Source organism: Cinclus cinclus, chromosome 5 (assembly GCF_963662255.1).
Source record: "Cinclus cinclus chromosome 5, bCinCin1.1, whole genome shotgun sequence".
NCBI classification, from domain to species: Eukaryota; Metazoa; Chordata; class Aves; order Passeriformes; family Cinclidae; genus Cinclus; species Cinclus cinclus.
This window is the reverse complement of record NC_085050.1, coordinates 17,915,903-17,929,369: the sequence shown is the minus strand read 5'-3', so window position 1 is coordinate 17,929,369 and position 13,467 is coordinate 17,915,903. Positions and strand designations below refer to the sequence as shown.

Sequence of the window (13,467 nt, the reverse complement as noted above, 5' to 3'; positions counted from 1 at the left end):
AAGATCTGAAAAAGAGCTGCAGAGTTCTCCATGCTTCTGTTGTTGCACCTTTGCAGCCTTCTCAGAACTTCCCAGCACTAGCTTCTCATCCCAACTAATGCGTGTAATGCATTTATATTCTTCCCATTCTTCCCACTTTCCAGGGAGACCTAGCCTCTATTTTTTCCCTCCTAAATGTGTCCTATTCAAGTACTCTATTTCAATAAACACTTGCTTTTGTTTAAGATAGACATAATTTTAAACTCACTTGCAAAGACATGTAGAGAATCTTCCCTTAGCTGCATTCAGGCAATGCAGCTCTATGTAGACTACCACAGCAAAACAAGCTTGATGTTTGGGATAGAGAGAATTACTCTGCAGTGTTTATCCTCTGGAAACCACTGACATAGATATTCCAGTGTTTTTTTAGTATAACTTTTAAAATTACTTCCAGCTTCGCAGGAAAAGTTCAAACTCCAGTTTCCAGAAATATTTATTTTGGTTGATAACTCTAAGCAGAAAAATCTTATTTTTATTACGCTAACATCTAGAACTCCAGTAGAGCTGTATGTGCCATTTTGTTATATTATCTAAAACTAGGGACAGAAATGTTCTTCTATTAAAGAAAATAACCTATGGATTGGTCTACATTAAATATTTTATTAGCTATATTAAAGTAATTCCAGCAAATCTTTGGAACGTGAATCTATGGACAAAGCCCCACTTGCTGAGCTGGCTGTACTTGCAGAACAGGTCACTGCTGCTATGATGTTTCTTGACTACTTTCATGTTTGCTAGCTGAGCCATTTATGTGAATGCACCCTTGCTCCAACAGTGAGGTAGCAGAAGCTCATTCGAAGTAGCTGAGCAAAGGCTGCAATCTCGAGCAGGACTGTGAAGAGGGACAGATTGGTGAGGCCGCACCCCAAGTACTGTGGGAGGTGCTGGAGTACGATCGGAGGCGGGCAGAAAGCTTGTGAAAGGTCTAGAAAACACGACTTCTGAGGAACGCTTCGGGGAGGTGCGGCCGCTCTGCCGGGAAAGAGGAGGCTCAGGGAGAACCTCATGGCTCCCTACAGCTCCCGGACAGGAGGTTGTGGCCAGGCGGCACCTGGTCTCTTCTGCTTCGCCTGCAGCGAGACGGCCAGAGGGAATCGACTCAAGCTGAGGCAAGGGAGACTCAGATTAGCTATTAGAACAAATCTTTCAGAGTTAGGGTGCTCAGGCACTGGAATAAGTTGCCCATGGCGGTTGTGGAGTCACCATCGCCGGAGGTGTTCAGGAGGTGTCTGGATCTGGCTCTGGGCGATGGATTTAGCAGTTACAGTGGTAGTGCTGGGTGGGCGGCTGCACTGGATGATGTTGACAGTCTTTTCCACCCTCGGTGGTCCAAAGCTCCACTGATCCTGCGATGAGGCGTTTCCCGGCAGGGCCTCAGCGGGGAGCGCGCGCGGCGGGGCGGGGCCGTCGGGCTCGCGCCCATGGGAGGCTTTGGCCAACGGGCCCGCGCGCCAGCGCCTCGCGCGGCCCCGGCGCTTCCTTCCGGCCGCCATTTTGTCGGCCGTGCCTCGCCGCGCCGCCGCTTGGGGAGGGAGCGCAGAGCGCCCGCCCGCCGCACCCGGACAGACCGACAGACCGACCGACCGACCGACCGACCGCCATCGCCATGTCCAAGCGCCACCGCCTCGATCTGGGCGACGATTACAGCTCCAGCAAGAAACGCACCACCGACGGGTGAGGGGTAGCGCGCGCGGCGCGGCCCGCGGAGGGGCAGGTGGGGGGGATCACGGTGGCTCCAGCGCCATCCGCTCCGCATCCCCGGCTCCGGCCGCCCTCCGGGGCTGGAGCTCCTTGGAGCGCGGTGCGGCTGCCGTGCGAGGCAGGGAGAGGCTGCAGCGGCGCCTCCGCGGCCGAGCGGGCCCCGAAGCCTCGCGGCTCCCCGGAGCGCTGGGCCTGGCTCGGTATCGGCCGCCCCACCGGGCGGGCCCCTCGGGCGGGCGGATGGCGGCGGCAGCGGGCGGGAGGGCCTCGTGCGGCGGCGCCGGGAGGGGGAAGGGAGGAAGGCGCCGGCCCAGCCGCCTGGGCAAGTGGGCTGGGCTGGGCGCCCATGGCGGGGGTGGCGCGCTGCTGGGCCCGCGCCCCCGCTTCACGCTTTGTTTGCGGTTCTTCGCCTTCATATTTATAGTCACTCTTCCCGTTCCTTCTCTTATCCTCCTTTGTATTTGTTTACTTAATCTCTGGCTTGAAAGGTCTGGCAAACGTGAGCCTAGAGGTGCGCACGAGGTTTGTGCAGCCCGTGTTATTAATGCCTGCGCTGGTGGGAGCGTTGTTCCTTTGTTAACGTCTTTCACCCAGTCACCCTCGGTGATGTACTTGTCTTGAAGTAAGAATCGATGGTAAGGTGGGTTTTGAGGTAGGAGCAAGGGAGTGTTTTTTTTGTTCTTAGTTTTGTGATGGTTCGAGTTTTAGGACTGTACTGCACACGCTTAGCATAATTTTGTTGAGATTAGGTTAATTGTAGGAACACAATGTACTGGTGCTGTCCTTAAATTCAGCGTTGCTTTAGAGCTTTCTTTACATAATCTTTTACCCCTTAATTGGGCAGGAGGGGGAGAAAAGGCAGGCGGTTCTTTAAAGTAGATTTCTGAAGTCTCAGGGAGTACAAAGAAATGCAATGTTTATCTAGTCTGGCCTTCTTTATGAGCACAGGGGGCTTCCGTGAATTAAACAATTACAAAATCAGCATTGTTTCAGACTGTTTATCTAATAAAAATCCTTCAGTTTGTTCTCAAAGCTTACAATAGCTCTAAGTCTAATGTACCAGTTAACATTCACTGATAAACAGTCTTTGCAAAACTTGCGTTTCTTTTAAGGTAGGCTTGTACAGCTTCAGTTTTTAGCCTCTAGAGTGTGATGAATTTTTCTCAGCTAAAAAAAAATGTTTATTATTCAACTCCTATTTCTTGTCTGTAGGATCAGCATAATCAGTTGTTTTTTTTATTTTTAATATATGGAGCTGTTAATGCATTTTTGTAGGATTTCCTAAAGATGGAAATAGCTCCTCTGAGTCTACAGAAAAGTTGTACATATACAGCTTTTCTGTATATAGAGGCTTTTGTAAAATTATCAAGTGTTTATGTCAAAACCGGGCGTTACTTAAATGTGGTAAGACTGTTACAGTTGGTTGTAAAGATAATCACGGGTCAGTATTTCCTTGTTTTTATGTTGGTGGGTTTTACAGTTTTGGTGTAGCTTTATTTATCATAGTTTTACTGATCATGTAATGTCATTCTGAGCTCTTAGTCTTATCATTTTGTATGTACTGCAGTGAGTTCCCACCAGTGTTAAACTAGAAGACATTGACCTTTATGGTGCCTAAAAGCTTAAAGTAGAAATGCTGGTCCTTTGACCCCTCCTCTGCAGTTAAAGCATTAAATGTATAGGACTGAGAAGAACTCACTCTAAGCATGATTATTTCTTAGATGACCTGAAATCTTAATTCCTGTAGCTCGAGTCATACTAATGTTACATGGTTGGTTTACTTTAGAGTAGTTTGGTTTTGCATCTTATGCTAGGCCGTAAGGAAGATGGGTGGAGTCTTGTTAAAAGCCTGTTTGTACCTGCCTGCCTTTGTGGCAAGAGTGCCTTTCTGCAATTTAGGGGGTTTTGGAGCTGGATTAAAATGGATGAGATCCTTGCATGGTTACCACTTCACAGTCAGAACAGTATGTCTTGCATTCAATCTGGACTACCTGACAAAATATGAAAGTTACTTCAAGTGAACCTGTATGTTTTAGTTCCTCTTCACTGGAGGCCTCTGTTGGTATGGGTGGCTCTACACAGCAGCAGTGCTGCACGGGCTCCACTTGGCCAGCAGGTTTGTAATTGTTGGTGTAACCTTAAGCATCTGCAGGACATCTGTTTTCTTCCAGACTTGAGGTATTGTCTGTGAAGTAAAAAGCATTTTGGAAAAAGAAAAATTGTATGGAAGGTTTTTTGTTACAGTGTTTCTGTAAATTCTATACATACTATTTTAAAATCTGTTAGATGGGCTTAAACTTTCACTGTGATGATCAGTAGTTTGCCTTGAGCCTTTTGTTTCCATTTTTCTTTTTGCTTTTTGACAGAAAAGCACTCTTATTTAGTGATTGCTATAGTGCTTCTATTATGTTCATATGTGTCTGTTCATATATGTTATATGTGCGTAAACGTAAGGAAGTGAAAGCAAATATCAGACCAGACTTTTTTACTTAAAAGCAAAGCAAAAAATTCCAATCTCCTTCTGATCATGGAAGCTGTTACCAGTTTCAGGCACAAGACAAATGAGATTAAACTGTTATTTTAGTGTTAATTTTTGTGTTTTGAGTTCTGTTTTCTTTGGGCAATAATGAAAAAGCAACTAAAATGTGGCAGTTTGAGTGAAAAACTGCCAAGCCACATTTTTAGATAGTTAAGGAAATTAATATGGCAGCATAACTGTCATTCCTCTTTTTGCTTGTTGACCAAGTGAATGTCTGCTAAGCTTCAGTAATAATGGGGGACTGATAAACAGTTTTAGGGAAAGAAAGTGCTGCTGTATAATTGTGTTAGTGAGTAAGTTTGAAGGCATGTTGTATGTTGTGTTGTTTCTATGGTAGGATCTGGTTGCCCCTGCTTCTCTTCTGCTTTTTGAAAACAAGAAATGGACTCCTTTTATCAACACATAAGTAGTTTTTTACTTCTGAAATGTACATAGAGCTTGATAGGTTTCCTTTCTGTTTGTACAACTAGAAAGCTGCAAGAGTTCAGTGAAGAAACTGAGAAGTGGGGGATTAATGCCAGCTTCCATGATGGATTGTGTTTGTGGTCCATTTAATTCACTTTTTGTTCATGACGTTGTGTTTTTGTTTGTTATAAGTCCACACAGGTAGGTACCAACACAGAAAATAAGTGGTACAAGAGAGTGTTTAGGAGGCTAGATCAGAGGTACTGATCCAAGTTAAAATCAATGCTAGTGGGAAGGTTGGTTCTTCAGTGAAATGTTTGTGCTGACACGTGGGAAGGGTAGGCAGCAGTGGCAATATATTAATTTTAGTGCTAGGGCTGCTTCATGGAGGCTGAAGTGTATGGGGAAGGTACACTTGATGGTCTGTCTTGCAGAAGCTGCTGACATGATACTGTTTAAGTAAATGGTTGTGGAATAAATTTTGTTGGTGTGGTTTATTTATACCTTAACTGGATACCAGTGAAGGATACAAATCCCTCAGAAACAGTCATAGACAAAAGAATGCTGTAAAAAATCCAAGCCAAACCTGCACATTAGTAGTGTGACTTACTCTACTTTCAGTTAAGTATATTGTTACATTTTACCCTGTCTTTACCATTCTTGAATTACTTTTATACCTTTATTTCTTTTTCCTGCCAGTAATGTTACTGTCTGACCATGCACTTGTATGTACTGGTGCCTGCAGCTATTTAGAAGGTGAATAAATAGCTGATCAATCAACTCCAAAGCTTTGTTGCTGTCTGATAAGTGCTATTAGACTTACACCTTTCCAAGTAGCATAAGACAGCCTTAATTCTTAGGGGTAACTTTCATATGGAGAATATGAACCTACTGGGTTCTGCAATATCTGCCTGGCATTTTACAGTAGGAAAAGATTGCTTTCTTGTACAATATTTGACCTTGTTGGAAGTAATGTTAAAGCTAGAGTATCTCAGATTCAAACAAGTGCCCTAGAAAAGATCTTAATTTTTAATTTACTCAGTCCAAATCTTTAGGAAAATCTGTACACAACTAAGTAAGTGACAGTAAACAGTATGTTTTGTAATCCATCTTTATTTCATTGAGTCTGTGTTAAAAGAAGTAATGTTAAAAAAATCATAATATGACCTCTGTTGTCATATGTTGAAGTACTGAGGGGGATACAAAAAGGCTGCATACATTACATTCATTTATACAAGAAGAGTAGTGGTGGTTGTTTCCAAAGCACAGCACATTTTGAATTAAAATTTATGGAATCAGTAGTAATGCAATCTTGGTTACTGCATCTTCTCTATAGGTCAGAATTCGGTATTATTTCAGTAGTTACATTTGAATGCCAAATGCATGTTTAAAACAAAAGCTGTGGAGAGCAGTGTTGGCAAGAATTTTCTTTGGATATGGTCTCTAGACATGCCTGAGCATTGGTGAAGAAGGAGGCTAAGTCCTGTTTTTTGCTTAATATTCCTAGAAATGTTTGTGTGCAGTTTTTATAAAGCTGGTGTTGACTTAGTTTGTTGTTTTGCCTTTTAGATGGGATTTCAATTAATGCACAAAAAGAGACAGAGCTGAGGATATCCTCAGTTTTGCAGGCAAAGATGCCACTAATCTTTTTAACTTGATCTAGATTAAAATTGGATTGGTTGTTTTTGTATAGCAGGGCTTGTTTCAGAGTCCTGAATTGGGAATTTTTATTGAAAACATGCAGCTGTAGTTTTTGGGTCAAGCTAAGGATTCTTTTGTGAGTGTGTTTGTAGAAGAGTGGGATTATGTGCATGAACAAGTATGTGGATTTGCAGAATCAGAAACTTTCAAAAAGACTGAGGTCAGAGTTTGAGAATTTTTTATTTTGATTTTGCACATGCAGTGGATTTTTCTACTTAGTATTTGGAACAAATGTGACTACATAAATACTGTTTAAGTGTGTGGTAGGTGGTGATACTGGAGAAAATGCAGCTTGGTAGTGTTGGGTTAACAGTTGAACTCTATGATCTTAAGGGTTGTTTCTAACCTAAATTATTCTGATTCTGCAAAATGTAGTGTCTGGTTTTAAGTCTTAAGTTACAGACTCAACAGCCTGTATATGAAAGCTGATGGAGTCAGAATTGTGTGTAAGACTTGAAACAATAAAAAGCCACAGAGTAATTGTAGAATAAAATGGAACTTTCCTTCCATGGCTCGCTTACTGAGTTAGTTTTTTTGGATGAGTGTAATTCCTTTGGTAGGTAGGCAGAAAAACTATTTAGTGTTCTTATTTTTCTGCAGCAGCAAGTGGAGGTGGGGAGAGCTGTGAGACATCTACACTGCATAGCTGATTCATTATAATCATTAGATGAAGAGAGTTACAATGTTCATCTCTCCATGTGATAGCTTTATTCAGTCTTGCCTGTAATGAGAGGAACTGTTGTAGTGTTTAGGTACAATAAGTGTAGCTGTATGTATCTAATGTGGAGTATGCATCATATATACTGTTGTTACTCCTTGGTCCTTATCCTTCCAGATAGCTGCCTGCAAGACTTTAAGAATTGGTTTGTATCCACTTTACACTGGGCACCTATAGGGTTGTATTGTATTAAAATTCTTCCTCTGCAGTTAAATATTCAGGTGTCTCATTTTCTGCTGTGTCTCTTAACTCATTTTAGGAAAGATCGGGACCGGGACAGGGACCGAGATGACCGTTCGAAAGATCGTGACAGGGATCGTGACAGAGATAGAGATCGTGACAGAGAAAGGGACAAGGAAAAAGATCTGCGACCTACATCTAACTCCACGTATTATGCGGCTGCTGGGTTACCAGCTATAAAACCAGCAATGATTCCACACAGTATTAACCCTTTCACAAATCTGCCACATACCCCACGATATTATGATATCCTGAAAAAACGGCTACAGCTTCCTGTTTGGGAATATAAAGAAAGATTTACGGATATTTTGGTTAGGCATCAGTCATTTGTGCTGGTTGGAGAGACTGGGTCTGGTAAAACAACACAGGTGAGTTCTTATCTTTATGATACTGCATTTTTTTAAATGTTGTGGCTGTTGCTAGGTGTGTGTGAGAAATCAGTTGTGTAAGAATACTTCACAAACTGAGCAAAACTAATTTGATGAATATATACTTGCTCAATGAGTGCAGAAAGGTGAGGAGAATCTTGCAGCATCTTCCAGTACTGCTTCCAGGCCCCTGCTTCCACTGGGCTTTGTAATTGGTAGGTTTCTGGCAGAGGAAGATAGTGTGACAGAAGTGTACTAATCCACAAACTGAAGTGGTGGTTCCAGATTTATTTAGCTATCTGTGTAAATGGCAGCTACAAAGTATGAACTTGTTCATGTTTTGCGAAACTTGCTGCTACAGGTAAAAGGAATTGAAATGTCACATACTATTCTGACATCTGATTAGCTTTTGTGATAATCAAACTTGAGAGGTAGAGTCTTGTGTTTCTTTGATGCTCAAACTTCTCAGAGGTTGTAGAGCTTTTTAGTGCTGCAGTTAAAAATCACTTTTTCTGGACTCACGGCAGTAAAAGTCTTCCTCAGCACTAAAAGTAGTGATGACAGACTGAGATGCAGAGTTTCCTTAAGCTCTAAGAAAAATTTTGAGGACCAGTAAACAGGAAATATCTAAGATACAAGGAACACCTTGGTATTTGTAGCAGGGAAAATTTGTTCAAAACTTTATCCTCCCAAAAAATAATGTAAAAAAGTTTTTTATTCTGTTATCTGATAAAGTCCTTTTATCTAGGCAGGAAATGGAAGAATGTTTTAGTCTTTATAAAATGGATTGCAGCTGACTTTGAGTCTTACATACAGTAAATTTTTGGTCGTGCAGTTTTGGATGTTGAGAAAATGTGAAGGACAAAGTAGTGTATTGGATATCTTTAAATATGTTAGGCACACCTATAAAGTTCCAGGACCTTGCTGCACATTCTAGGAACCAGTGTTATGTTAGCGGGTTGTGTTATGTCATTATCTGTATTGTTTATTTAAATTGCATAAGCCAAGACTAGGAATATGTAGAATTCTTCAGAAAGGTTTGATTATGTAGTTACATGGAAGATGCATTATCCTGGATGTTATGTTAAAAATGGTACTTCCCTGAATGAAAACAAGATGACTTGTGTGGTCTGAAAATTGGAGATCTAAGGGTTGTGTCAGTGTCATTCCTCAGGCGTAAAGTTTTTCCTGAGTTATCTTACTACTTTAACCTTTACTTTCTGAAAGGATTTAAGTAATTTAACACATCTTTCCTAAAAATGGGATTTAAGCTGCCAGAATTACATAAACTGTCTTTGAAGCTTCTCTTCTTCCTCTGAATTTACTCTGTGAAGTTGCAGATACATTTTTAAACAATTGATGTTGTCTCTGTAGGGACATATCACTGAAAATTGTCCTGCTGCCGCTTAATGAAAATTTCATTTTCCATATGATAGTGTCACGTTGCTTTTGTGGTCAATTGCTGTCTTAAATCCTATTAGGCGATGCTTGTTTTTTTTCTTGAATTCATTGATCAGAGCAAAATAAATACTTTTCTGCAGGTAAGAAATCCTTTTATGATTAAACTGCAGGTGTACATAAGCTGTTAATGTCCGCTTTATACAAATAAAAGCTAGCAACACTTGAAAAATACTATTTCCAAAATTAGTATTTTCTCTTTCCTTATGATAGTAGAAGGGTGTACAATATAATTTTTTTCACAGTGATCTGCTGCCTTTCAAGTCCGTTCCCTGATCATTATCTGTGTCTCCTATTCTGACAGGTTGAGAGAGTTGGGGTTGTTCATCCTGGAGAAGAGAAGGCTCTGGGGAGGCCTCATTGTGGCCTTTCAGTACCTAAAGGGTATTTATAGAGAACATGGAGAGTGACTTTTTTAACATGAGCAGATAGTGACAGGACAAGGAGAAATTAGTTTTTAAACTGAAAGAGGGGAGATTTAGATTAGGTGTTAGGAACTTTTTCACTGTGAGAGTGGTAAAATCATAGAACAGGTTCCTGGAGAAGTTGAGTGCCTCATCCCTACAAGTGTTCAAGGCCAGGTTGGATGGGGCTTGTTGCAGTCTGGTCTGGTGGGTGGTATCCCTGGCCACTGCAGGATGGTTGAAACCAGATGATCTTTAACATCCCTTCCACCTGAAACCATTTTGTGATTCTGTGGTCATGTATGTGTTTTTGTAGAGCACCCAGGATTGGAAATGCTTGGCTCAGACAGTGGAAAAAACAGATGATGAAACTTTTCTCACTTGTTCCACACAGACTTAAACCCCAAAGTACTGAAGTATATTGGAAGCCAAGACAGTAATTTTCTGTTCTTTAGTATTTACAGTGGCTTAATTTGTAGTTTAAATTTAACCTTCGAAGTTAACTGTTTTTTCTCAATGTACTGGAAACATGCTCAGTGGTGGAATGGATGTACCAAATTTCTCTTAGGAAGGGGTAATTACTTACTGTAATTGCAGTGTTCACTCTTTTTAAAATCTGGGATCATATGTGGTTCTGGTATAATTATTTCTCCTTTGGTAAGAAGTGGTAGAGTGGTATCTCCTTTGCATATTGATGTAATGTTAGTGATGCCACTTCTTTAGCAGAACTTCTTGGTGAAGTCCAGAAACAAGGTGATGCTTAATCTGTGTCCTTTACAGTGTTCAGGAGAACTGAGACAGGTTCTCAAACAATGAAAATTCAGAGAATTCTGTCATGTAACTTTTAACTGAGGAAGTTTTCAGGAAGTTGGAGAGGCTCAAAAAAGCTAGACAGGGCAGTGCTCTTCTGTCTCTTGCTGTGAATTCCTGATGGTGATCAACACAGAGACGGGACCCCCATTTGATGCAAGCATGAAGCCAGCTTATTGATTTCACACATCAATATGTGTACCTTTGCACCTATAGCTAGCTAAAAATAGCACTATCACACGATTGGTGTTTCTAAGTAACGTTACTTAATCAGAGCTCTGCACAGAGCCTTTGCACAGACCTGTACAGACCAGCATAGGCATGTATGGTCTTACATGATTTATCTTAAACAAAGCACACCAAGCACACCTTTTGCTTCTGCATTCAGAATTCTGCCTTGGCTTGCCAGGGCTTGTGGCCTACCAAACTTTGTACATCCACTTCAGTCATGAGTTGAGCAGTGCTCTGAGCCCTGCTCTCCAGCTGTATTTCTACATCTCCCCCTTTCTTTTGTAATAGTACACATACACTGTATGTGTAGTCACTACCTTCTTGTGTTCATGAAAGTTATGTTTGAAAATCTTAGTTGAGAAAGTCCTTGAGATTAAATGAGGGTAACTAAAGCCATTCCTCCTGCTTTTGATGTTGATAAAATTACCTTTTTTTCCATAAGTAAAGTCCAGGGTTTTGATGATGCTACGGGGTTTTTTTCTGTCAGTGGAATTTAGGCTAGTTTTCATAAGAACCAAATGATAAGAAGTATTCAGTATATTCCCAGATGTGACTGAGGTAAAAAATGCATTATGGCACAGTCCTTTTTCCCTGTAATTGTATGTCTTTGAAAGCTGGACAGGAAAAGTCTTGGCGTGGTTGCTTGTATCCGCTTAGCGCAAGGAAGTCTGTGGAACTCTTCTCTTTAATCTCAGTGCTGAAGGTTTTGCTGTTTACTGGAAAATCACTTTTAAATTGGTTTTATTTCATGATGCAGTGGCCTGGCAGACCTGCTAATTCAAAATTTATTACAGGATTTGCTCTGTTTAAAGTCAAAAAGCTTCACCTAATATACTTGTATATACTGTTATACTTAGTTGAGCTGTTATTGTTGACTTGGGAAGCAGGGGAGCCATGTATGTGTTACAGGATAGGGTTTCATGTTGCTGCTGTTAAGTGTTCAAGAACTACTATTAGTTCTAGTTTTGAATAGGATTTTCAGAAATTTGAGTTTTTCACAGCTGTCTAGTAGTCTCCTGTCATATTTTGATTCTATTTCCTCTATTGTTTTTATATTTATAGTGTATTAAAAATGCTTTACATGGCATTCATCTGCTTCTGATTATGTTTTGCTGTTTACTTATGTCCATTTTGCTGTAAAAATATAATAATAAGCATCCAACATTTTCCTGCTTTAAATTATACTTCCTCTCTTATTCCTCATTGGTACAATGTATAAAGGATGTCTTTTCCTCTGTGCTTTTAATACTTGGAAAGTAATTACTAAGTAAAAGTGGTTGGGTTTTTTTGTTTTGTTTTGTTTTTGTTTTTTTGCAACTAGTTAGGCCTGGTGGTGTCTCCTCATGAAGTATCACAATGAGAACATGTGGAGAATAATCTATCTCCATCAAACTGTTACTAACCATAGGAATTCTGAATAAAACTTCCTTTGGATGATTCTTACTGTTTCCACATTCCTAATAGGAGCAGAAAACTACTGACTGGCAAATAAAATGAGTGCTAACACAGGAAGGAATGCATAGGGATTTTATATCTCATTGATGAAATTACCAAAGTAATAAACCTAATGAACATAATTATCTGTTCATATTATTTGTTGCATTTCTTGACTAAGACAATTCGTTATTACTAAAATAATTATTTTTGCTTAAGCATGTTAATAAACATTATTTTTTCAATACATTTTGCTTACTGTAAAACTTTAACTGTGCTACTGATTTCAAGTTTTGAGTGTGTTAGCTTTGCCCTTGGAGCATGTTTGCTGCTGCTAAGTACCTGTAAAAGGTATTGATCTAACAGGGCTGAAATGTACTGTGAACTTAGGTATTTCCTTGATAACTTTAAAGACCATTATGTACATGCTTAACAAGATTGTGCTTTATTTAGTGTCTGTGTATATAACATATCTGCTCTCCTGCTTTGAATATTTTTGCACGTGCAGTCGATATCTCTGTGGGATTCTAACTCACTTTGGGTTCAATGGAAAGATGACAGGTTCCGTATGACCATTTGAAGTGTGTTTACCGCTGAATTTTATTCTTGACAGATCCCCCAGTGGTGTGTTGACTACATGCGCTCGTTACCTGGCCCGAAGAGAGGAGTCGCGTGTACCCAGCCCCGGCGAGTGGCTGCGATGAGCGTGGCACAGCGCGTTGCTGATGAGATGGATGTCATGCTGGGCCAGGAGGTTGGCTACTCCATTCGCTTTGAAGATTGCAGCAGCGCAAAAACCATTTTGAAGTAAGTATGGCAGCTGTCAGGTAAAGGTATAACAGCATACTTGGAATTGGGGGAATCACAGGGTAGTGAAGGATGTGAGCAAAGTTATGAAAGGAATAATAAGGGAGTGACTCTAGATTGGTGCTTTGTGTCTGAGTGGGGAAGAGACATGGGAGCTGGAGCATGAACTGAGAGAAACCTGAGGTGTGAGGCATGAATAGAGTTGGAAATTATTCATTCCTCTTAAAGAAGTCACTGCACCCTATAAAAATTAATTTTAAATGATCCGTAAAGAAGGTGATCTGAATAAGTATTTTATTATTAAGGTGCAATTCACAATAAAGCCCTTTAACATGCAGTTTTTCTTGTTGTGCATTCACCTGATGTTTTGTGTGTGGTGTCTTCTGCTCAGTACTTCTGGTAAAAGTAAACTTCAGTAGCTTATTTCAGTAAAGAGAACTTCCTAAAGATTCAAAACTGTGGTCTGTGCCTGGTTCTGAGACACACAGGAGTTGTGTCAGCTGCTATAGATTCTTGTGCTGCCAGGAACCAGGTGGATTTAATATATCAGTTGCAAATTGCATTCAGAATGCTCTGTTAAAAACACCAGAGTGTGGTTCAAGGAGTAATGCT

The 13,467-nt window shown here is 40.7% G+C and overlaps 1 protein-coding gene across 1 annotated transcript in view; it reads left to right on the top strand.

Annotated features, from left to right (window-relative positions):
* The first annotated feature begins 1,580 nt into the window (after window positions 1–1,580).
* DHX15 (DEAH-box helicase 15) overlaps window positions 1,581–13,467 on the top strand; it is a 44,512-nt gene continuing 32,625 nt past the window's right edge. The window contains exons 1-3 of the mRNA XM_062492690.1: window positions 1,581–1,713; window positions 7,363–7,711; window positions 12,662–12,855. Coding sequence (XP_062348674.1) covers window positions 1,646–1,713; window positions 7,363–7,711; window positions 12,662–12,855 — 611 coding nt within the window. The 5' untranslated portion in view covers window positions 1,581–1,645. The remainder of the gene's footprint in view (window positions 1,714–7,362; window positions 7,712–12,661; window positions 12,856–13,467) is intronic.